This window comes from Sinohyriopsis cumingii, chromosome 17 (genome assembly GCF_028554795.1).
Source record: "Sinohyriopsis cumingii isolate HCF-2022 chromosome 17, ASM2855479v2, whole genome shotgun sequence".
In the NCBI taxonomy this organism is placed as follows: domain Eukaryota; kingdom Metazoa; phylum Mollusca; class Bivalvia; order Unionida; family Unionidae; genus Sinohyriopsis; species Sinohyriopsis cumingii.
Genome location: NC_142977.1, coordinates 28,278,631 through 28,305,521, shown reverse-complemented (window position 1 = coordinate 28,305,521; position 26,891 = coordinate 28,278,631). Strand labels below are relative to the sequence as shown.

General features: G+C 37.7%; 1 protein-coding gene, 1 long non-coding RNA gene and 1 pseudogene across 2 annotated transcripts in view; 2 read left to right on the top strand and 1 right to left on the bottom strand.

The window, feature by feature from the left end:
• Positions 1-26,891, top strand: part of LOC149778319 (uncharacterized) — an 81,673-nt gene that overhangs the window by 20,824 nt on the left and 33,958 nt on the right. Inside the window, exons 6-10 of the mRNA XM_089939126.1 lie at positions 6,013-6,180; positions 11,159-11,281; positions 11,801-11,954; positions 17,793-17,868; positions 25,798-25,912. Of these exons, the coding sequence (XP_089795252.1) occupies positions 6,013-6,180; positions 11,159-11,281; positions 11,801-11,954; positions 17,793-17,868; positions 25,798-25,912 (636 nt within the window). The remainder of the gene's footprint in view (positions 1-6,012; positions 6,181-11,158; positions 11,282-11,800; positions 11,955-17,792; positions 17,869-25,797; positions 25,913-26,891) is intronic.
• On the top strand, positions 18,289-22,200 carry LOC149778321 (uncharacterized). Its single transcript, XR_016415493.1, has 3 exons — positions 18,289-19,255; positions 19,697-19,800; positions 20,728-22,200. It is a non-coding gene; the product is annotated as an uncharacterized LOC149778321 (long non-coding RNA).
• On the bottom strand, positions 21,791-22,915 carry LOC149778320 (uncharacterized; annotated as a pseudogene).

The following is a 26,891-nucleotide window of genomic DNA, read 5'->3' as shown; positions in this document are numbered from 1 at the left end:
TATGTCTCCACCCCAGTAATGTAACCAGTGTGTTTCCTTCCATGTAATATGACCCTTGTGTTTCCTTCCCAGTGTAATATAATCAGCAGGAATGTTTCCTTCCCTATATTATAACCAGAGTATATGCTTCCTTCCCTGTAACAGAACCGGCAGGTGTGTTTCCTTCCCTGTATAACCATTATGTGCTTCTTACAGAGCATTGCAGTATTTGAATATCATTCACAGTTATATAACCAGTGTGTTTCTGTCCCTGTAACATCACCAGTGTGTTTCTGTCCCTGTAACATCACCAGTGTGTTTCTGTCCCTGTATATCACCAGTGTGTTTCTGTCCCTGTAACATCACCAGTGTGTTTCTGTCCCTGTAACATCACCAGTGTGTTTCTGTCCCTGTAACATCACCAGTGTGCTTCTGTCCCTGTAACATCACCAGTGTGTTTCTGTCCCTGTAACATCACCAGTGTGTTTCTGTCCCTGTAACATCACCAGTGTGTTTCTGTCCCTGTAACATCACCAATGTGCTTCCTTCACTGTAATATACCATATATACTCGCATATAGGCTGCCCTGCTCAAACTGAATAGGTTCAAACATTAAAATTGTAAAACCTGTGTATAAGCTGTTCCACAAGTCTGAGATGACATCACAAGATGCACGCAGCAAGTTCTACATGCATTTACATAGGCAAACTTATATTTGAAAAAATTTTGCATATACTTCTCTCAGGGTTGTCAGGTATGATTATTTTTATTTTTTGCCAGGAAATTGTAAATGCCTAACTCATTAAAATGTTTTCCCAGTATAACAATAAATAGCAATAGGTTAAATTTCAATGCTTGCATTTAGGCTAGTGAACATATTTATATAATGGTGCCACCAGATGTACACTGAAGGTTTGAACGTTCATTGAATGAAGTACATCCCTTAGATGCAAATCATGGGCACCACAGCATTAAACTTAAATAAAATATCTCCAAAATACAATTTTGAAGTTCCTTTTTAGAAACAGAACCAGTGTTTCCATTCCTGTAATATAACCAGTGTGTTTCCATCCCTGTAATATAACCAATATATTTTCATCCCTATAATGGGCCCTGAGTGGTCTAAAGTGCTCTCCGTTTCAGTTCACTGCTATCTCACCTCTGTCTGCATGTGTTCGAGTCTCGGATTTGGCCAATGTGGGTATGTGAGAAAGCTTGCCAGTAGCTTCTCGTGGGTTGGTGGTTCTTTCCAGGGTGTTCCCGGGTTCTTCCCCACCATTAATACTGGCCGCCATGTTTAGCCTACATTGTGCAGAAAAATGGCGTTAAACCCTACAACAACAACAACAACATCATCCTTGTAATATAACCAGTGTGTTACCATCACTGTAATATAACTAACATGTTTCCTTCCCTATAATAAAACCAGTGTGCTTCCTTCCTTGTAAAATAACCAGTACCTACTTTTTACAGAACATTCTGGCATGTGTGTTTCCTTTCCAGTAATATAACCAACCAGTACCCAATTTTTAGAGATAGTTTACTAACACAGAAATATGACAATAAGATGTGTACTTGCCAATGCATATTTGAAAGTTTTACTGCCACTTCAGGCTTTCAGCCAGATCTGAATAGTTTTAAAGATGTTTGGATAGAACAATCTGTATTTGAACATAGAATTTAGCAAACACAAACTGACATGCAGCAGAATTTACATATGACAGTCCTTTGTAATGCCACAGTTAACTTTTAATGAATTCCCAGCTAGAATGAATGCCACACATGATTCTATTGGCAATAGGACGACAGTACCATCTTAAAGGCCATCCACTGCACATACCATTTTATTCTTGAAATCTACTACCTTTGAAAATTATCTGATTTATTAATGGTATACACATTCTAACCCAGGCATCTCAAACACGCTGGCCACATGCCGCATGCAGCCTGCCAAGCCATATCCTGTGGCCTGCAAAATGATTGGCATCACAAGGTGTCCTGAGAGATAATAAGGTGGTGCAGCCCTTGGTCCATCGAAAATGCACTCATGTGTCCCTCAAGGTGGTTTGAGTTTGAGACCCCTGCTGTATCCCAACGTTACTGAAATGTGTGGGAACCAGTCTACTGGGGACTGGAAATGCTATACTGGTGCAGCATTGTATGGCTGAGAAATCAGCTTAAGAATTCTAAAATGTGTACACATCAAACTGTTATTTGACTGTGTGTTTTTATATACAGATTGTCAGATTGCATATTCCAGCATGGTATTGTTGGTTCCCATTGTTGGCTGTTTCAGTATACACCGTGGATCTTTATTTCCTTATTTAGTACAGTAAAACCTGACATGAGAGACCACAACTTCTGCCAACAAAAAATGGTCTCTCAAGACAGGTGGTCTCTCATAGCAGGTTTGTACACATAGACCAGTGGTCATTGTTATTGCGATAAAATACAAGTTGGTGGAGTTTATCCCCATTTTTGTGATGCGGTCGCTCAGAGCAGTGTCGAAGTGCATATTTTGTCAAGATGTTATGGTCGCTGGTTGTGTTCAGCAGGTGGTCACTCATGACAGAGCATTTATATAATAAAATCAATCCATGCATTATGATTGTGGTTGGAAATAACAGGTGGTTGCTCATAGCAGAGGTTGCTCATAACAGGTTTTACTCTAGTAAGCATTGTTTCTTTGGGCAAGTAACAAAATTCAGGTTGCTATTTTCCAACCATTTTTTGTCATTCTTGTCTCTCTGAAAATTGACCAAATTGAGGAAATGGACTAAAGTAAAGTGTTTAAGGCCAATGAAAACAGACATGACACTTTCCTTGCATGTACTAAGTGTTTGTCCACAACTGTATGCAATGAATGCAAAGTATGATTGGAAAACATATAGGCTATGGTGTTAAGACGAGGTCTTGGAAGTAAGAAGAGATGGAGTAAGTCCAAGGAAAAGGAAAGCAACATTTTAAGTTAAACTTTACCTTATTAAGATGTCATCACTGTGGTGGGGGACATATTGGTAGTACCTTCCCCTTCTAAAGAGATGAAATATACAATATCAACAGCAATTATGTCATCAGTACAGCAGCCAATGGAAGAGCAAATGGTTGCATATTTATCATCACAACAGGTGTTGCTGGAATCAAGATGATGTGACAAATAAAAAGACATACTTGCTGGCCTTAGGTAAGTTTATTCCATTTCACCTCTGTTATAATTCCAATAATGAGTTGGAACTTAGGGGAGACTGTCCCCCCATTTATATGCTGGCCTCACCCATATGTTAGATCTTTACCCTAATGCCACTAAGTCTTGTGGAATTAGGTATTTTCCAGATATGAATTGGCCAGCAGTCCACTCATGATAATCCTGCCAGACTGTTATCCATTCAGTCTGGCATTCATGCCTGCTGTACTCCTCAATCAGTGCTGTATTCCAGGGAGTTGTACATAGATGTGATGAGCTATATGGGGATCTGGTTAGCCAATCTGTCTGGTTTGCCACATGAATCAACCAGGCATTTACTGAATTGACCATCCAGCTGAATACAGTACAAGCCAATTAGCTGAGAGCTGTGCTCACCACCCAGCCAATATCTGGGCTGTCCATCCAGCCAATAGGTGGGGTGTCCATCCATCCGATAGCTGAACCAACCAATGATCATAATTACCAGAATTTCAAATTGGCAAGACAAACTGTTGCATGATTTGTCAGTTTGCTGTAAAACCACCAGAACAAATCATAACAGCTTATGTCTTGGGAGGATATAAAACCAGTACACAAGGACAATGGCATTGTATCATCTCTGTCCTTTCTTGATGATTTACCATACACTGATCCTCAAGTGGAGTATTCAAAATATAGAAATTAAGCAGCCATCATGGAAATGAATGGAGTTCTGTTGACTTCTGAGTGCCCAGCCCCACCAACTGCAAAGCCAAGCCATTAAAGCCAAGGCCTCAGGGATTACAAAGAAGAGCATCTTCTTCCACAGTCAGAGATGGCGATTTTTGACCACCTAGCCCAAACAAATGTGGGTCTTGGGCAATTCCAATACTTTCTTTTCTGAAAGCCAAGTTCAGGCATCATTCTTGCTACACTGGCATTGCACTTGTTTACTGTTCTTCAGCAGGGAGCTGACGACCCTGGATAAAAACATTGTGGCAGTCAATATAACCAACCCTTTGTTTTATAACATGGATAAAAATGCCTACATGCCACCTCCAGGCTGGTGAGAAAAATGATCACTTCCTGTTAAGTACTAAACTTGGCCTTTGTTTTTGATCATTCATGGGAAGTCATGGCCCACATTACAAATGTAATTAATAGTGCCATACATAACAGTGATAAAAGAAATTGATGCCTACCCTAAAGCCACATCATGCCTTTGCTCTGTGTTCTATACCTATTAACATTCCTTAAATTATTTGGTTTGGTGGGAAAATTAGGAAGCATGGAAGCAGGCATATCAAGAGCTGCCACTTCAACTTGCTGTGACCCTTGCTCCTGTTTCCAGACAGAATCAGTTTCAGCCAGAGCATAGACATGGTCGGTGGCACAAGGGTAAGAGGCTGAATAATACTGGAAGGCAGCAATTTCATCCTCAGTCCTTTTTCATGTGGGAACAAAAGGCTCAATTCCAGAGGTAGTTTGGCAGCAGCATTCTTCCTTCCACAAGTCTCCAAACAGCAGATGTGGACTTTCCACCTTCCAGGTTATCTCCAGTTATGCTGCTCACAATTATGTGAATGAGTTAACTTTATATGGGGAATCCAATATTCTCCCCTCAGAGGTTACTTGGGGTATATGTTAGATGCTCAAAATTCCCTACACCTATTACCTATTCTTCTAACATTAATGAGAATGAATTCAAAGGAGAAATAAGTTTTTTAAATACTAAATTATGTTTCTTCTAGAATCTTTACCCAATCACATTACTTTTAAACCATCCCATGATCCACACAATGTGTGTGCATGTGTGTGTGTGTTGGAATTTTAATGTAGCTTTAACAATTTTCAGTCATATTGCTACAATGTCTGCATTGGGACAGTTTATAGTGATGTATTGCTCTTGGGCATCATGCCGCAAACATGTAGCATGATGTCCCACCCAGTCACATTTATATCCTGACACCAGGCTAACCAGTCCTAACACTATGCTGAGCACCTAATGAGTAGGTGTTAGTACCATTTTATCTCTTTGGTATGACTCTACCGGGGTTCGAACCTGTGACCTCTGGCGTCTGAGGCAGACACTCTAACCACAAGGCCAGTGAGTGGTCTCTCTGCAGTGCAAGCATCCTGTTACACAAGCTTTTGATGGAAAAGATGAATTTTTCATTTTTGCGTGATATATGGATTTGAAAGGTAATGAAGCATCTTCCTAATGTTAATGTAATCAGATAAGTATTTTTCGAGTAACATAATTTACTAAAAGCTACATCTTTTTTTATCAACAGATGATGTTCATCTCTAATCAAATAAAGACACCATTATTAAAATACAACAACCTTGAAATGACTTCTTATCACAAACTGCTTAACTGAATTTGACCAAACTTGAAGCCTTTAACATTATACAAATGATGCCAGTCTGCCATCAAACATAATAGTAATAATAATAATAGTAATAATGACATTATTTAAAGAGGGTAACACAATTAGCTAAGAACTAATCTATCTTGAAGCCACCATTACTAAACATAGAAACAGATATAAATAACTTTATTGCAGAAAACCACTTTACACAATTTGACCAGCTTCAACACAGAGTATTTTGGCATTGTGGCCTTTGTATGTTGGCTAAATGATGGTGATATGCCAGCACATAAGATACCAATAAATAGAGAAGCTTTGAAGCAGTAGTTTTTATAACATGTGCAATCAACAGCATTTGGAATGGGATTTCTACAGAAATCCTCTAATGCTGAATTCATAGCCAACTTCTTGTTTCTGCCTATTAGGCAGATTCCAGCTAGGTGAGCAGTCTCAGGCCAACTCGGGCTTCTTGTATTATTTTGTTTACTTTCTTTTCAGGGGAGATTGTAGCAGATTTATCAGGAGTTGAGCTTCTTCTACATGTCCTAGCCTGCAGCCCAAGGGACAAACTGACCACTCAGCTTCTTTACCTTCTTAATAACCTGGCCTGCAATTCTAGATTGACCAGAAAACTGACCAGTTCAGGCACTGTTAAAACTGTCATCAGTAAGTTTAAATACAGCTAATGTTTTAACTCTTTCTTTGCTGGTGCAGTCAAAATGTTAGGTTCCCTCCATATTTAAGTTTTCATTTTCTTGTCACCATATGCCAACTTTGTTCAGGATTTTTATTTTATGCTTCACCAAGGGTTTGACTGTAGCATATAGCATTAGCTATATCCATCCATGCTTACATTCTTCTGTTTATCCTTCTTGTTAAGTTGTATGTTTAGGTCATGCAGTTTGGTGGGTATATGTATCACAAAACACATTTTGTCTTTGGATTTTTTACCCAGTCATAATCTATTAGCAGTACATCCAGTAACCCTACCAAACTAAAAATAAAGCAGATGTTGGCCATATCTTTGGGCATGCTTTAGTAATGCTAAAAGGTCATGCACTTGTTAAGGTCAAATGCAGATGGGAGTGATCTTTTCTTTGATTGAGGGATTAGGACCAAATACTGTCATTCATCAGTTACTACTTTTATTCATGCTTGGAAGAATGTTCTTTCTTGAGCCCCCACAAATATTTAACTCAGTCTTGTGCCAGTTGATCAGTTGAGTGATTCTTAGGAATTTTCTTGCAGAAAGGAAGTATAGGTCATGTACGTCAGTATATTTATCACTTTATCTTCAACATAGATGAATATTTTGCAATCCTTTGTTTACAATATGCAATAAGTTTGTTTGTACCACACTAATTGCCTGCCTTGTTTGTCAGTACCACACTAATTGCCTGCCTTAGTTGTCAGTACAACACTGACTGCCAGCCCAGTTTGTCAACACCATACTATTTGCCTGCTCTGGTTTGTCAATACCTCACTATTAGCCTGTCCTGGTTGTCAGTACCACACTTATTGCCTGACCTGGTTGTCAGTACCACTCTAATTGCCTGCCTTAGTTGTCAGTACAATATTGACTGCCAGCCCTGTTTGTCAATACCATACTGGGGCCCCGAGTGGCCGAGTGGTCTTAAGCGCTCTCCATTATGGATCACTGCCATCTTACCTCTGTCTGTGTGGGTTCGAATCTCTGATTTGGCCAATGTGGGTGTGTGAGAAAGCTTGCCAGTAGCTTCTTGTGGGTCGATGGTTCTTTCCGGGATTTTCCCAGGTTCTTCCTCTGCCATTAGTACTGGCCACCATCATATGCTGAAAAATGGCATTAAACCCAACAACAACAATGACAGCAACAACAACAACCACACTGATTGTCTTTCCAGGTTGTCATTACCACACTAATTGCCTGGCCTGGTTGTCAGTACCACATTGATTGCCTACCCTGGTTGTCAGTACTGTACTGATAACCTGCCCTGGTTGTCAGTACCTCATTATTTGCCTGCCCTGGTTGCCAATACCACACTCATTGTCTGACCTGGTTGTCACTACCATGCTATTTGCCTGCCCTGGTTGTCAGTGCCATACAAATTGTCTATCCTGGTTGTCAGTACCACATTGATTGACTGACATGGTTGTCACTGACACACTGATTGCCTGGCCTGGTTGTCATCACTCTGCAGACTGGCTGCAGTGGTTGTCAGTACCACACTAATTGCCTGACCTGGTTGTCAGTACCACACTATTTGCTTGCCTTGGTTAAAAGTACCACACTTATTGCCTGGCCTGGTTGTCAGTACCACACTAATTGCCTGCCCCAGTTAATAATACCATGCTAATTGCCAGCCCTGGTTGTCAGAACCACACTATAGCCCATTTCATACCAAATTTAACCAAGTTGCTCCATAATTATCCGAATCACCTCCCGAGTTACTTTATACTCCAGCCAATCAAACGCTGGTGGGCACATGTACATAACAAAATGGCGTCCATTGTTGTTTAGAAATATTTCAGAAATAAAATTAATTAAATGATTGAAATTTATATGTAAATTATCCACAGACTTTCAAAAACAAGTCTGATAAACTCATATGAAATGCATTTCATTATAGTGACATTTTGGATGCACAGAAATAGTTTGAACAACTTGCTCTTTGCCTGTCAGGATTAAATTTGTTTACTTCAACACCGTTTCCTTACTTACATGTACATGTCCAGATGTAAACAGCTCAAAGTTACTCTCTTGTATGGGTTTGAAATTCACCCTGGTTTCCAGAAAATAAGACAGGATGGTTCCAATATTAAATTTCATCAATATCTGTGGCAGCATCGCTGTTGAATATGCATTTTTCAACTCAATAAACGATGTTGAAGTAGTTACATAGGTTGATGCTGATGCTGAAGCGTCCGCCATATTTTGCCCACCACCTATCGAGTGCCTATTATGGTCAGCTGACCTCCTGCCACGTGATCAAAATTCCGAGCAAATTATGAAGTGAAATGGGCTATTTGCCTGCCCTGGTTGTCATTACCACACTAATTGTCTGGCAAGATTTTCAGTATCACACTGATTGTTTGCCGTGGTTGTCAGAACTACACTGTTTTCCTGCCCTAGTTGTCAGTACCACACTAATTGCCTGGCCTAGTTGTCAGTACCACACTAACTGCCTGCCCTGGTTAACAATACTGCACTAATTGCCAGCCCTGGTTGACAGTACTGCACAATTTGCCTGCCCAGGTTCTCAATAACACAAATTGTCTGGCCTGGTTGTCAGAACCACACTGATTGCCTTCCCTGGTTGTTGGTACCACCCTAATTGGCTGCCCTGGTTGTCAGTATCACACAGATTGCCTGCCCTGGTTGTCAGTAACACAAAGACTTTCCTGGTTGTCAGTACCACACTGATTGGGGTCATCGAGTGGCCATGTGGTCTAAAGCACTCTCTGTTACGGATCACTGCCATCTCACCTCTGTCTGTGTGGTTTCGAGTCTTGGATTCAGCCAATGTGGGTATGTGAGAAAGCTTGCCAGTAGCTTCTCGTGGGTCAATGGTTCTTTCCTGGGTTTTCCTGGGTTCTTCCTCCACCATTAATACTGGCCGCCATGTATAGCCTATCATGTGTTGAAAAATGGCATTAAACCCTACAACAATAACAACAACAACAACAACCACACTGATTGCCTTTCCAGGTTGTCATTACCACACTAACTGCCTGGCCTGGTTGTTAGTACCACATTGATTGCTTACCCTGGTTGTCAGTACCATACTGATAACCTGCCCTGGTTGTCAGTACCATGCTATTTGCCTGCCCTGGTTGTCAGTGCCACACTAATTGCCTCTCCTGATTGTCATACCACATTGATTGACTGACATGGATGTCAGTGGCACACTCGTTGCCTGCCCTGGTTGTCAGCACCTTGCAGACTGCCTGCCGTGTTTGTCAGTACCACACTGATTGCCTACCCTGGTTATCAGTACCATACTGATAACCTGGCCTGTTTGTCAGTACCACATTAATTGCCTGGCCTGGTTGTCAGTACCACAATAGCTGACTGCCCTGGTTGTCAGTACCATACTGATAACCTGGCCTGTTAACCACACTAATTTCCTACCTTGTTTGTCAGTACCACACTGATTGATTGATCTATGGTCTAGAGTACTTTCAGTTCAATCCAATACACACCCTTCTTTATAAGTTCTGTCAAATAGTTCTCCTCATGTTATAAGGTGAAGTGTGTAATTTCCCTTTTTTTCAAAATCTTAGGCTCCCCTTCACAGTAAGTTTGTTTACATTTTTTTAGCTTCACTTTTTGTTGGCAGTAAATAAGCACTTTTATGCAGAGGTGCCTTAAAACCCTCCTACATGCATACTTATAACAGTTAGTTGAATGTGACCAGTGTATATTATTGTTCAGTTCACTTTATATATATGTGTCAACACAGGATTATATGCATGGAGAGGAGATGATTCAAGCTGGCTGAAGTCAGCTCTACCATATAAATTGTATGGGATGCAATCTGGGTCATACATGTTAAATGTGCTAATGCAGGCTTGACGATGTATAGGTGATTATCAATGGTAATCAACACACTTGGGCACATGAGAGCTAACATGCAGGCATTCAGGAATGTAGATGCTGTCTGTTCTTTTATCTAAATCCACACATTGTGAAGAAGATTCAGCGATCCAAGCCAAAAGGAGCTTCTTACACAGTGCCAGCCGTTCCATCACCCTCATCACCTCGAACAGAACAGATTTTCATGGCACTGCCTATATCAGCAGCAGTTTAGTATAGTGGCACATCCAGACCAATTGTGGATACACCAGTAATATATGCACACCTAGGTACTGGCAATGGTCGTCTTTCCTGGGATTGCCATTACTGGATTTCATCACCAGATACCAGCCAGCTATGGACCACACTAACTGCAACACATCCATGACTGGCAGCATTGATGTATTCTCCTCATACCCTTCAGGACAAAGGTAATATTGATATCTGGCAGTGCCCATTCCAGACCTGGCTCCAACTTGCATGCCTTGTATGACCGGCACTGGAATCAGTAATCCAGCTGGATTCATGGAAGGATTAGTTCGTGGTAAGCTTGTCCTCAGCAGATTGGAAACATGTTTATTCATTTTGACATTAACATAACAAGAAGAAACCAGTGTTTGAAGTAAAATGTCTCTTTTATAATACTTCTCAGATCATAATATGGCCACCCCCTCTCTAGCCTTGTCACAATTACATCCCCTCATCCACTCCAGTAGTAACTCAGGTACAGACAGGATTTGGAACCAATCCTTCAACTCAAGAGGAGACCACTCACCTGACTCCAATCTAGGTAAGCAGATGACTTTCGCACCTTTTGGTTCTAAAAACAAGCCTGGGAGAGTAGGGTTTGGGAGCTGGTGGATTTAATCTAGTTATTATGATCATGGAAGCACTATCAAAGAAGCATATTTACTTCAAATATTGGATGCAATAATAAAGTAAATCTATGAAAATCAACAGTTAATACTTGAATCCCTTAAAATATTAAAGAATTGAAGGTTCCAGAATTGTTAATACTTCAAATACATGTATGCCTCCATTTTGAAGACTTAACAAAATTACCTGTTTCATCCTGTATATCTGTTGCAGATGTCCTCAATGGTAGGGACCTACATTCCTTGGATATGGAAGTAAAGAAGGCCTGGTTGATGTGCTTGACCAGTTTTCTCTACAATAACAATAAAAACCATTACAGTTTTTACCGGTGCAAAGGTAATATAATGCAACACCTTTTTCTAAGTCAGGAGTCTATTTGGTCTACTCCCATGTAGTATATTCAAGCTCATTAAAAAAATATATGGACTGCAGTTTTACTCAGAAACGAAGGATGGTACAATAGATTTATCTTTCTGCATTTCAAGATTTATTAGAAGTATTTTCATTCACTGTGTGTAAGGTGTATTTTCATTGCATGTTTCTTTGATTGACATCATCAGTGTCCTTATCTTAATTTGTTAATAAAAGTAAATATAAAGTGTATGCCTTATAATACCAATTCTAACTGACTCAAAACAGTCCACTCTCACATAGTTTCAGTTAAGGTCAAATAAATATGGCATTTCTCAGCTGGGGTAAATGATTATTTTGGTCTTGCTTATGAAAGGCTGTACAAAATTTAGTGTCTATCTTTTGATTACAATTATTGTTATTATTATTATTGTTATTATTATTATTATTATTATTATTATTATTATTATTATTATTATTATTAATTTTTATTATTATTTGCAGGAATGGACATTGTTTTGAAGATAATTGCAACCAGTGGCAGATGTGACATCATTTACAAAAGTGCACTTAAGCTATTGCATAACTTCCTTGGAAGTGAGGTACTGGATTATACTGGCCAAAACATTTCTCAGCCTCCTTCTAACAGGAAACATAGGTAAAGGTTTGTCTTTTGTAATATATCAGTTGCAAGGAACCAGTTAATAGTAACGTCAGTTCTTTTTTAAATACATTGCCAGATCATAAAACCTAAGGAGGACTACTACTGCCTAACAAATCCAACCCTCCCATGCTAAAACATTTAGCTAAAAAGCTAAAAGTTATCTGCCTACCTAGGTGGCAGTTAGGTAGAATGATTGGTGCCAAATCTTGTGAGTACTTCAATTACTACTTCTGTTCATGCTGTTTAGTATGCTGTCTACAGACAGAGAGGCCTTACAATCCATATACAAATATTCTGGAACTCTTCGAGCATAAATTAGGTTGGAGGAGTGTTCTCTTTAAAGGAAAGCATACTCCATCTATAAATTTCTCAACATTTCTTACTTTCTTTGATGACTACGTTCTGTCTTTTTACTATTGTCACATTGCCAAACACTACATGATGTTACGTATATTTAATTTAATTGTTTGTTTATTAGTTTAATTTTTTTATTCCATTACATGTTATTATAATGTAACATTGTTTGCTAGACTTGACCTTGTCCAAAATTGAGTTCATTTCTGCTTAACCTGATTGACTTTTTATAATTTTCATGTATGTAAACAACTAATAAAAGCTTCATTATTCTCTATGTTTATAAGCTTATTAACCAAATTATTATTCAGGTAAACAAGAAGTGGTAAATATGTTGTTAAGTTTCAGGTTTTTGGAGATTCCCAAGTGAATTTATAGGCTGTTGTGTTGTAAATAAACAAGGCTCATTAGATCATTCTAGAAGGTTATTTTCCATTAGGTAATGGTTGTTTTTAGAAAATGCTAATGTGACCTGAAGTCAAGCAGAGAACTATATTGTATTGTGACTGTGAGGATTTAACCAGTCATGTTTTAACATGTAGCACTTTAAGTTGTATTGTGTTTTCACCAGTTTGGGCTGAATTTTATTTTCTCTGGAAATACAAAAATGCTCTGACAAAAATTCTTGGATAAAGACATTCATTGGAATTTATACTGAATTCAAACGTGGAATAATATTTCTGTGATTCAACAAGAGACTGTTGACACATCAGCACTTCATAGACCATAACATGCACGTCATTACCTTCAATTTTGGATCTCTTCAGGACTTGAACTCAGCTTTATTCAGAACTTTTCATTATCAGGACTTGTGTCTTTAATTCTTGGATTAATTTTGGATTTAATTTGCAATACTGTAAGTTCTTTTTTCTCATTTTTCACTTTGTATTCTAAGGAAATAAGTTACTTGTTAAATTTTACAAAGCTTGTTGTCTTCACTCTTTTCTGTGACTTATTTTAAGAACATAGACTTGTAACATTAATTAGGCCCTATTTGTATATACATGCAAGGGTCACTAGTGCATCCCTCACATTTCTTTAGCTGTAATTAAATATGCGCAGGTCTAGTGTGTGATATGGAAAATGATAAGGTCAGATACATACAGGTAAGTTTCATATACTTGCATCCACTTTGTAGCTTCTATATGATGCTTAACAGATATTACTTGTTTAGATCATCATTGACCTTTCTGACAGATAATATTTACTCACAAATTGTTATTATAGTATCTATGTCATAAGTGTTTGTAACACCGCTTTAATGCGTTGTGCGTATTGTGTGTGCTCTGATGTATAATTTCCACCATGGTCAGATGGAATCAGGTAAGTTTTCTATATATAATATAGTCCACTTGGTGGTTACTATAAGTAATGTGTCAGTGATTTTACCTGTGTAGGCAGTCAATTGGCTTTTCCATATGTAATTTTTTATTAGAAGTAATATTTTAGCATTCACTTCATAAGTAATAATAGTGATGCTGTACCTGTATTGGTTGCCATAGATAAATTGCCATAGTTTGTAGCTCTGCACTTACACTCTCTGAGTTTCTAAAGCAAAATTCATGCCATGCTACACCTGTGTATATACTATCTACTCTATTTTGTCTTACATATTTAAATTATGTGCAAGATGAAGTGTATGCTTTATAAACATTAGAAACACAGGATGGATAACCACTCTGCATGTGTAGCTTGGTCTGGTTGCCAGTCTGTGAATACATGTTAGACTTGAACATCATGGATCAAAAGTCAGTTGGTTGCAGTACTACAGTGTACTAAAGGGGAAGGCACAAAAGTGTACTATGAGTGATGAAGACACTGCAATGAATGACTTGCTTCTCAATAGGCTTCACACTCCATGAGTCAATCCAAACTATCATGCTTAGTGACAGCTCTGAATTCTCACTCACCACTGCATCAGAATAAACCTTTCTTGGCAGAACCAGTCAATCCTTTACTGCTTCAACTCAACATCCAATCACTTTATCACCTGCCATTAAGCAGGATTGAGATCAAAACAAACTGCCCTAGTTATTGTATTGCACTTCAGATGTATGTACTGGCTATATGTATCAAATATCCTTTATTCCATCATAACTTAATGAAGTGGACAACATCATACCAAAAATGATGGTTCTGTTCTGACATGAATGGACTCTGCCATCTGGTTCTGATCACAACTGGTCAGTACCACAGTCAATCGTCCATTGTCTGCCACGAGAATAACTATTTTTGTGTAGTTTGCTGAACCCACATCATACAGGCAGTCTCATGGATAATTCTAACCTGCTTAGTGCCACAAGGCACTCACTACAAACGATGCCTAGCATAGTGCTCAATATCCAAGGAATGTTGCTTCTCTTTATTCTGAAGCCTTTGTCACTCAGAAGTCTTTTGTTATTGACCTTTGGCAAGTGACTATATTTCACTACCATAGTTAATAATACATTGTAAGCCAAGATGGAAGGCCTTTATTGACAACATTGGAGTGAGAGCAAGATTAAAATACTACAAATATTATCTTGCTCAACAGTATGGACCAATTATGTGAATCAAGTATCCCTTAACCAGTCTTAACACAAATAATGGCACAATGCCATGCAAGATAAAATGACATTCTTCGATCAAAACTGGACTCAGTCATATGTCTGTTATCATAACAGGTCACTATCACTGTCAGTCTTACCTTTTTAACCAAAGTACGGAAGGTCTTTGTTCAGTTTGCCTACTCCACACCATAAGGCACTCACATGGATCAGCCACAGGTCACTCAGTTCACCTGGTGCCCAGTTTAGTGTCCCAGAACATACAGGATATGGGTTCATTGCATTCTCATGCCATGGTCTCTCAAAGGGAACACTCTCTTGGTCCACCCTGGATGCAGGAGGTTGTGGCTTAGAACCCCAGCTGTGTATACCAAGGATCATTTGACCTCAGCTTCATTCCATGCTATGAGACACAGATGCACATGGTCAATTCGGAACCCAGTCTAGGTATCAGATATGCCTTAGGGGTCTGCTTATGATGATTTAATATCACATATTTTGTCTCCACATTTGTGCACAGACCCTCACTGGGAAAAGACACTCAGTTTTCAGCTACATACTGTATAGTACCACATTGGTTCCATACAATTCTATGGCCAGTTAGTACTTTTGTATCCAGTTTTGATGACAGTCCAAGGCAGCTGATAACCAAGTTACCAGTAAGTACTATGAACCTGGCCGTAAAGAAATAAACAATGACTGTTTCATCAAGACTGAATTTTGCCATCTGATGGGGATCATGTATGGCTATCTGCTTACTGAAGGCAGCCTTTTCTTGTGCCAAAGAGGACAGTTGACAGGTATTCATTGTCCAGTATACCTCTACCTGACACAAAAACATGAGCTTCTGCATCGCAGTCACATGGTCTCTACTCAGTACTGGACCCATATGGCTACTGTATTCATGTGTTGATCATTCCTTACCTAGCTTTGATTCCTGTAAGAATTGTATTTCAGCCAGACAGTTCTTCCTGAACAGATAATGTCTCCCATATGAACAGGCATTGCAATGGTGTCAGTGGGAGCTTTAATTCTTACAAAGAGCTGTCTCTCAGACAAGAAATCATTTACATATGGGGTTTACTCATTGAGAAAGTATATGTCTGTCCCAGGGCACTTTTTGTTGAGGCCGTTACAATGATAATGATGCCAGGACTTTGCTCCTTGGAACTAACAATGCACATGAGGTCCTTTCTCTGAAAATGGGAGAATCTCAACTTGGCATTGGGCTGTCCCTGGCAGATACAGTCATCAAGTTGACAGTTTGGATGCAGGCTTGGGTGGACATCATTCCAGGTGGACAGTGGCCCAGTCAGGATTGACTATTGCATATCAGTCTCCTAGAGATGAAAGCCAAACCAAAGCATTTCACTGGTGGCAGAAGAATCTACATGGAAAGGGCAATATCATTTTGTCCAGCGAATCTTCTATGATGAAGTATCTCAGAAGACAAAGGAAATGATGTCCCCAGACCTTTGCGTTTTTCTTTGGGAATTTCTCAACAACAATCCATGGATAAGGTAATCGTATTCCAGGCTGACGATAGGCATCAGCATACTCGTTGACCCAGGAGAATCAACAAGCAGAAAGGTTGCTTCATCCCTTGGTTTTCACTTGCATATGTTCCTGCTGGTATTGACCACTATTAGATCTGTTGGTGATAAGTTTGCAAAACTCCAAACCTTTGTCTCACCAGCCCTGGATCTGAAAGTTTGGGCAGTCAGCAGTTTTTGCATTGATTGGAATGGCTTGTATGCATATGCTCACATTTCAACACACCTGTTTCTCCTTTAAATACATTCCCCAGTCACATTATATAGGAATATTAGCCTGCTGTCATGCATATCCAGCCCTACTTAAAAAAGAAAATTGTCTTTTTCTGTCAATAACTCTTACCCATTACCTTCCCTTGCCACCACCAGTTGTCACTAGTTTTTAGTATGACCAAACCCAGTAATCCATACTGACTGCACATATTAATTCCCCAAATAATATTAAGTAAGTATGTGTACATTAAGAATGTGCACTGAATACCTTCTATGTTATGAATCGGGGCCTAGTTTCCAGGGGAAAGGGATTGTTCCAGGGGAGAAATGCACTTTTTATGCCAAGATTGTTATGGTGTGTGTGTGTGTGTGTTTGAGAAAAGATGATAAATTACAATTTAACATTAATAGGCTGTGTAGTGCTTTTCTTTCCACTTAACAATGCATGTATAAATTTGCATTCACAATCTGACATATGTCGATGTCTCAGGTGAGCAATATCAGGCCCACTTGGGCTCTTGTTATTGGATTGCTGTGAAATTTAATACAGATAATGATTGTCATAAGAAGATAATAATTTTAGATGTAATACTTTCAAAAGGGTTATTCACGGTCATTTACAATTGACTTCTGTCCATCATGGGGTAGCGGTAGGACATATGGTAGTTTGGGGGTATATTTACACTGGAATTGGGCGTATATTTACACAGGAGTTTGGGGTATATTTATACTGGAATTGGGGTATATTTACACAGGAGTTGGGGGTATATTTATACTGGAATTAGGGGTATATTTATACAGGAGTTGGGGGTATATTTACACTGGAATTGGGGTATATTTTCATGGGAGTTGGGGGTATATTTACATGGGATTTGGTCATACATTTACATGAGTAAATTGCTAACCATTCCTCTGGTTTATCTAAAGGCTGGAATTCATGTTCATTCTTTGTATCAACATTATACATATGTATGACAAGTTGTAATACATGAGGTAGCTAGTTTGCTCTGATTGTAAAATATAGATATATTTTGCAGCTTTTTATCATTGTATTCATTAAAGATTCTTATTTTTGATGCAAAGTTATTTAAGTTTCTAAATCTAAACTAATAAAAAAGAGCAGATGAAGAAAAAAGATTTTTTAAAATAAATATTTTTATTTACAGTCCCAGATTATCTCCAGAGTACACAAAAAAGTCTAATGAAGTGGAAGAATCAATACATCCTAATCATTTACGAGTGGTAATCAAGTTAACATCTCTTTCAACCTCTGCATGCAGCTTTTTATGTCTCTGTCTATCCACAAATTTATTGGTGTCTCTCATCTTTGTCTGTCTCTCCTCATCTTTATATGTCTCTGTCTCTCCACAGCTTTATCTTTCTGTGTCTTCCACAGCTTTATCTTTCTTTGTCACTCAACAGCTTTATAGTGTCTCTTCACAGCTACATTTGTCTCTCCACAGCTTTATCTTTCATTGTCTCTCCACAGTTTTATCAGTGTCTCTCCACAGCTTTATCTGTGTCTTGGCACTGCTGTCTATGTCTCTCCATAATTTTATCTGTGTCTCTTGTTACATATATTTAATTTGTATTGTATGTTCACTTTTGTCCATGATTATGTTATGTATATTTAATTTTTATTGTTTGTTGTCTTTTGTCCATGGTTATGTGTTACTTATATTTGATTTGTATTTTGTGTTGGCTTTTGTCCATGATTATGTTATGTATATTTAATTTGTATTGTGGTATTGTTATTTTTCCATGGTTACCTGTTATGTATATTTAATTGACCTATCGCCACTTGTCAATCATTCTGCTCAGTTGACCAATCAGCGGGCGCTATTATACACACCTCCAGGCACTGTTTGCGTCTGCCATTTTCCTCCAACAAGCTGCTTCTGTCAATATCGACCTGGCTATTGTATATATTTACAAATTTTGCAACGGTTCGGCAATTTTTCGATTCACATTGGTGAAGAGGTGTCAGTGGGGGCTTTGCAATTCTGATACTCGTTATCCAGATCGTCAAAATGGAGGAGTTAAGTTTATTCCCTTCCCGAAACCAAAACTTAACTTAATGAAGTGCAAGCGGTGGATAAAGGCGTATGGTTGGCCGCATGATCAGCTGAACGTTGGCACAGTTGATGGCAATTACCACATGTTTGTTTGCACAAAGGTATGTGAAAAGCATGTCCTTTCGATAATTTAATATAATTTAATATTTTTGAAAATAAAACCTTTAAAAAACCCAGAATATCATCATGTGTGGAGCAAGCACTATATCGTGCATCATTTTAAAGTTTGAACATTAACATTTTAATGTTGGTTTGTCCCATAAATAATGCATCATTGTCTCGATCTTTTAGACACATCAGCAACTTGGTATTTTTAGTCATCTAACTGTTGGCAGGGAGTATAGTAGATACTCTTTAAATAAATTTCCTTGAAGATAAATATGTTTACTGATTTACTCGAATAAAGCACATCATACATATTTTCAGCACTTCCCTGATGGAGAGCCCACAGATAGATACCCTGACCCAATACCAGCGGATGCAATACTAACACGATACACACCTGCAAGACCTCCACCAAGAAAAAGGTGGAAAACTCTATCCAATGTAAATGTGTAAGTTGAACATTATTATGTAAAATAAATTGATGCTTAGTATATCAAAGAGAAACCACTCAAATGAGAGAGTTCAAGATCATGAAGCATTTCAGTGAGGATGAAAAAATTGTAATTGTAATCAATACTGCATACTATATATGTTGACTATATGTTGGCTTTATATGTTTGGAGGAGTGTCAGTGGGTGGGAGAGAGGAAGGAAATAAAGTGAATAGAACTATATGCATTTTGCTGAGTGTATACAGGTTTGTCTATATGCATACTATTATAACTGTGTTCCTTTTTAAGAGGCCTGCAAGGTAGATTAGTCCAGGACTTTGTGTCACCTTTTTTTAAAAGTAAGATCATTGCCATTATTCATATTATTACAATAAAGAATTCAATCAGAATTTAAGCACTCTATTTAAATCCAATGAAAGCAAAGCCATTGTTATTTTAGTTCAGAAGAAAATGCAGAACTACTTCTGGCTGTTGCTGATTCAAGTCAAGAGAATGATGTCAGTCTGCAGAAAGATGTCACTTTACAGGAAAACTAGAATCTTGGTACATTTTATTTATTTATCTTTGTTTAAATTCTTAAACGCATGAAAAGTGAATGCAGAACACAACTTCTCCAAAATACCCTCCATCACCTTTATATCTGGCAAAATCCTCTGTATGTGTAGGCCTGTCTTGTGTATGTGACAAAATCACAAAAAGTTGCACCAGAGACTAGCAACTGGCCTTGCACTTGAAACCAGTGGGAATGATTCCTTTTCAGTACAATTTCTTTTCCGTAGTTTTCAAGAAATAGTGTGTCCTTCTTCTCATATGACTCTAAGGCATCAGCAATAGTCCAGTCCCCTACAGAAAACGGACACTTCACTTCCAGAACTCCAGACTGCCCACCATCACATATTTTTCCATCTTGTGGTGCACCCAAGAATGGAAATAATGGGTTCACAATGAACCCACAGTCATGTACATGATTATTTGTCTTCTTCATGTACATAGTTTTTGCCACTTTTTCACTGGAAATACCATAACTTGTGGCAGCTGATTTAGATGGCTTTGGCTTAAAAATACTGTTCAAGAATTTTTCTGTCATACATGCTTTTCTTAGCATAAATCTTCCAAAGTTGGATGCAGCTATTCTGTTTTCTCTCTCCTTGTACCACTGGTCACAAACATTCTGGTACCTTGTGTTCCTTTCTATTGATATGGCTTCTTCATCCGACAAAGCTAGATCCGACCACTTGTCAGTGTTTTCCAACACAAAAGAAGTTATCTTAATATTTGTTTTTTGGGGAAAGTCCAGATCTCTGCAGTCTGTATGCTGTTGTCCTGGAACTTCTACAGCTTTTATTAATGAAATCTGAAAGTGGACAGTTGGATAACTGGCATAATTGACTAAGCAAATTGAAACTTTAGGTTGTACAAATTTTCTTATACATTAGAGAATATCTGAATAGGTAAACTTTCTACTTTCAGGTGTATCAGCATTGGATCTCCTTGCTTTGGCTGCAGAGAACAGAGCATTGCCAGAGAAACTTGCTCAGCAAGTACTTATTAATGAAGAACTGAGGCGTGACAGTACAAGAATGGAGAAAAAACAAGAGAAAACTTGTTTTAGGGAGCAAACATTGAATAAATGTACAGTAGCAACAGTGAGGGATAGCCATGTGAAAGATAACTTTAAATACCGGATTTATTTATGAACAATTTATGAACATTTTCAAATTCCTTGTGCAAGATAAATTTGAAATACCTCTTAGCTTCCCAGGGACTATAACCAGCATTCAGAACATGCCTTTGGAAGATGAACTGCTGCTGACACTAATTAAGTTACGCTTGAATTTTGACTTCAAACATTTAGCCAATTTGTTCCAAGTTTGACACTTGGATGATGGTGCCATTTTCTGAGCATGGATCAGCTACATGTTTTACAGGTTTTGATCAGTTCCTTTCTGGCCTGACAGAGAAGTGTTGTTGCAACAAATGCCACTGAAATTCAAGGAGGACTTTTCAACAACCTTTGTAATTTTAGATGGTACTGAACTAAAAGTGGAAAGGCCTAGTGCCCTGAGAAGTTAGAGTCAGCGTTATTCTGACTATATGTCAGCAACAACCCTTAAAGGCCTTGTTGGGATCTTTAATGTTTATATCTATGTTGTTTTCTGGCTCAATTTCAGACAAAGAAATTACTACACAGTGTGGTTTGCTACCATTATTGCAACAGTTGCTGGACTGTGGAAAACTGAAAAGAGGTGATGAGGTGATGGTAGATAAAGGTTTTTTAATTCAAGATGAAACTGAAGAACTTGGGCTAAAACTAATAATACCCCCATTTGCACCAGCTGGAGGTCAGATGTCAGCAGCAGATGTAGCATTGACTAAGAAAATTGCCACACACTGTGTCCATGTGGAACGAGCAATCTCAAGGGCAAACAAGTTTAAAATTATCAACAATAGACTGGTGTTTATTTGCATGTGTGAACCAGGTTTGGTTTTGTTGCTGTTTCTTGACTGGCTTTATGCCATTACTCATTCAAGACTAACACATGGATATAAAGCAGAATGAACAAGAACTTATATGATAACCCAGAGGGCTGCCTATATTCTGTGGGCCCTGTTCTGTCTGTATTGTATGATCAGGAGAAGCCATAAGATACGACAGTGGACAACCCTTTAGACCTTGTAGAAATTATACGTCTGTTTCCTGCAGTTGTATCTTCCTATAATTAAACCACAAAAAATGTATATTCAGCATTGTAAATAATTGTTTAAATGCATTGACACAGTCATGTTTTTGACTGAAGGAAAGATTACTCCTTTTATAATTATTAAGAAATAAATATATAAAAAATCTACAAGCCTTTTTCATTTCTGTTGCTTATATGAGTTTTATATGCACCAACAAACAACAAATGTAAAAACATGTTTTATTACCTATTGTCTTCAAACAATGCAGTAAGTGGCTCCGCTTCCTGTTTATGTTTCCTGGTTTGGCAGTGACCATAGTTGAGACTGGCTCAGCTTGTATTTTTGCACCTATCGGTTTATCCTATTGCTGAGGCAAACTTGTGCATGATGGTTGTGCAGGTACATCTTTAAACCCTTCCAAAATCCAGTCTTTGAGGGTCATTAAAAGTGCAAGAACATGGGCACACTGACCAGAAATTCTGAAAACGTCACAGAAAGAAAAAATGAATCTGCTAGACTGACATAATGAAATCTAAGGTACACTGATTAAAAATGGGGCACATACATGAAGGTCATTTTATACATAAAAAGAACTGTATATACATTGTCTATTGCTGTCTAATGTATGCTCCTTTTGTAATTTTACCACTTCAACAATAGTAAAAATAAATTTTAATATATGTATCAGTGAAATTGAAACATTTATTTGCCAAATACTAAACAAATCTTCAACTCTATATACTACACAGGTCTGTACAGACTAGAGTACATGTACACAAGATACATGCATATAGCACTGAATAAGCTGATCTATAATATAGACACATTATCACCAAAACCAGAGTACATTAGATACTCCTGTTTAAAAAGCAGCCTTCTTATAAAAAATATACAATCAAAAGGGTTCTGATACTTACCCTGATTTACAGCTGCATAGAGCTTCAGTCACTCGTTTCTTTGAAGTATCGATTGCCATGATAGTTTTATGTGGTTCTTCGCTCTTGCACTGACTCCAAAATATCCTGCATTTTACTTGAATTTCTTCATTCCCGATGCAAAAAAGTTTTACATCATCAACATAGGAGCCTTTACTAAATGCTCTCGCTTTCTGTCTCTATCTCAGTGTTGTTTCATATGGCAAATATTGCTCACCAATGTCATCTGGTATATCTCTTAGTGTTATCACACCTGCCATTTTCACAGAATGTTTGTCGGAGGTTAAGAGGTTGTCAAGTCACGTGTTCGGTAGGCAGAACGATCTACGTTCTGGCGTAAGGTCAGTTTGTATTGTGTCTTGGCTTTTGTCCTTCATTATATGTTATGTATATTTGTTTTTTGTTAATAACATTTTACATAGCTAATTTTTGCCTATCATTGTAGTTGAATATTATGATTATTATTATTTGTTTTTTAACATGTTTATCTGAATTTGAGTTCAGGACATTAGTTTTCCCTTTGGGAATTCTTGGTATTCCTTCCATATCCCATGTTCATTACTGAAGTACTGTTTTAGTAATAGACCTGATATTTTGATAACTTAGAATATTCTAGAAATGAACATTTGGCCCTCATCCTGGTCCTTATACTGTGACTTAGGTTTTTATCAAAGGGAGAGGTAAACATAAATTTATTATTTATCCTAATGTCAATCTTTTGAGAAATCAATTTTAGCTGTGTTCAGTTAAAATTTGAGAGGATTAATTTATTTCAGTTATTGATTGAGATCATCACTATTTTTGAAATATTGTCAGAGTTCATTTAGAGGCATTTTGGATTATATTGTTGTGATACATCAAGACTGTTAGAACATCAGCACTATTCCAGGCTATAGGTACAGTTACACTGAAGATTGGAGTTCATTCGGGACACCGCTAGAGTTCATCTGAAATATTCTATACTTTTGGACTTGTGATAGAACTTTTAGGATTAAATGGGATTATATTCAAAATATAGTAAAATGGTATTAACAGCTGCCTCGATAGGTGCTCAGCATTAAGAGGTTAGTATTAGGACTGGTTGGCCTGGTGTCAGGATAATGTGACTGGGTTGAACATCATGCAATGTCTGAGCCATTGCCCCAGTGCTAGACACTACTATAAACTGTCACACTGGAGACATCATAGTGATATGACTGAATTTTTTTAAAAGCTACATTAAAACACCAAATCACACACACACACACACACACACACACACACACACACACACACACACACATGCACTAGTGAGTGGAAAATTGATTGATGTGTGATAGCAGCTTGTTATCATTACACTACATACTACTGTTCATTAATAGCAGGACAAATTGGAGGTCATGAATTCACCTTATTGCTAAAAATAGAATATGATGTCATTTACCCATAAGATTTGGCATGCACTGCCATATTGCTTTTGGACAAAGAAAACACTGGAATATACACAATGTGATGCTTACACTGAACTTTGTATACCTTAAATTCTGAACCAGGTTGCTCTGCTCATATCAGTGTGTACAAAATAACACTCCAAAACAAAATATTAACCAGATTTAGTAGATAGGCAGGTATTGACCCGTAACTCATGGATTACAGGTCTAACAATGTATCAGCTGAACTAATGTGGCTTTACTTTTAACTTTTATTTTGGTAAAAATGATCCCAGTCTTACTGTTCACTGTCTGAATCATACAGTCTCAAAATAATTGAGACAGTTTATGCTATTTCACCTTTGCTTTGCTTGGGTTATGGAGTATCTGTACAAGGATATTTTTAAACAAATTTATCTTTCAGATTACTAAGTGAAATATTATTTCTCATGACATGTTAGCCTTCAAAATCTAGGTTACTTGTTTCAGGCACATTTGGGCCACTATCAGTATTATGACTCACAATACTGTTATTGCATTATAATATCACACTGACCAGTCTCACAATATTATCATATTATAATATTACAGTGGACAGACTCACAATATTATCATATTATAATATCACAGTGGACAGACTCACAATATTATCATATTATAATGTCACAGTGGACAGACTCACAATATTATCATATTATAATATCACAGTGGACAGACTCACAATGTTATCATAATATAATACCACAGTTACCCATTTCACAATACTGTTATCACAATGTTATACATATCTGTAGCATGATGCCCCAGTACTAGACATCACTATATCACAGTGAACAGACTCACAATATTATCATACTGTAATACCACAGTTACCCATTTCACAATACTGTTATCACAATGTTATATCACAGTGACCAGACCGCTCTGGTGGCCTAGTGGTTAGAGCATCCACCTCGGATGCAGTAGGTTGTGAGCTTGATCCCTGGCCGAGTCATACCAAAGACTTACAAAAATGGTACTAACAGCTGCCTCGCTTGGCGCTCAGCTTTAAGAGGTTAGTGTTAGGACTGGTCGGCCTGGTGTCAGGATAATGTGAGTGGGTGGGACATCATGCTACATGTCTGTGGCATGATGCCCCAGTGCTAGACATCACTATAAACTGTCACACTGCATACATTGTAGCGATATGACTAAAACATTGTTAAAGCTACATTAAAAATCCAAATCACACACACATACACACACACAGTCACAGTGACCAGTCTCACAGTATTGTTATCATATTATAATATCACACTCACCAGTCTCACAGTACTGTTACCATATTGTTATACCAAAGTGACCAGTCTCATAGTGATGTTATCATGTTGTTATATCAACTGACCAGTATAACAAAACTATTATCACACTGTAATGTCACAGTGACTAGTCTCACAATACTGTTATCATATTGTTATATGAAAGCAACCATCATTATTTGACACTGCTTTCTTCACATTTTATGTTGTGTACAGGACACTGGCATAAGTGATGTAGAAGCAGTGGCCATACCAAGAAGCATCTTGTGTGTACTGAATACATTAGGGGATGGCACAGATGGGGAAATGATTATGTCACAAAAGATGAAGGGTAATGGTTTTACTTTGTTGCAAACCGAAATACTCTTTCAATTTGTATTTTTTTGGTATTTTTTGTTGCTATAACACTTTAAACACAACTAATATATATATGATGCAGAGAAATTAGCTTTGCCAAAGATGCATCAAAGCAGTCAAACTGAGCTGGCCTGAATGGGTATCAAACCTGTAACATTTTGATTATGAGACTGGTGCTCTACCAGCTGAATTGTCACAGCTCTCTAAATACTGGTTCAGTTGTAGACAAAAACTATTCAGAATCTGAAAACAAATAAAGTTAGTGGATGTTTATTCTAATGAAAATTATTATATACACCATTCACTTGATAATTGGAACCCAGACAAATTGCGAACCAGATTATAATGTGTGGTCAGGCATAGATCACATTTGTTTTTTAAACCAGGAAATAAAAATAAAACATTGGCCTATCTTTGTTGAACGTGAAGAAAATTGTGATAAAAAATAAAACCTTGATATATAATTCGTTTCTCTTTGAAAATGGCATAGAGTGTCCAGAGATTTGAATCAACATCATGAAATTCTCAGCTTTAATAAGAAGTCATATGCACCACTCCCTTGAGAACTTGTGCCTTGATAACATGCAAACCCAAAATTTAACCCCATTTTGTTGAACATGAAGAAAATCATGATTAAAATTGGTAACAAACTTTGATATATCCTTCTTTTTTGTGTAAAGAACGGTTTATATGACCTGGAAATTTGAAGCAACATTATGAAATTGTCAACTTTTCATAAGAAACCATGTAGTTTCTAAAATTTCTTTCCAAACAACAGCATTCTAGGTACACCATAAGTAACAGTATACAATGTACAATGAAATTTTGATTAATGAAATTGTTACCAACATCTACTTTGATAATAAATACCAATTAAATAAGTATTTTATAATTATGAAATGTGTTTAGTTATACTTTTTAGATCAGCTTAAGTGTAATGATTACAAATACAA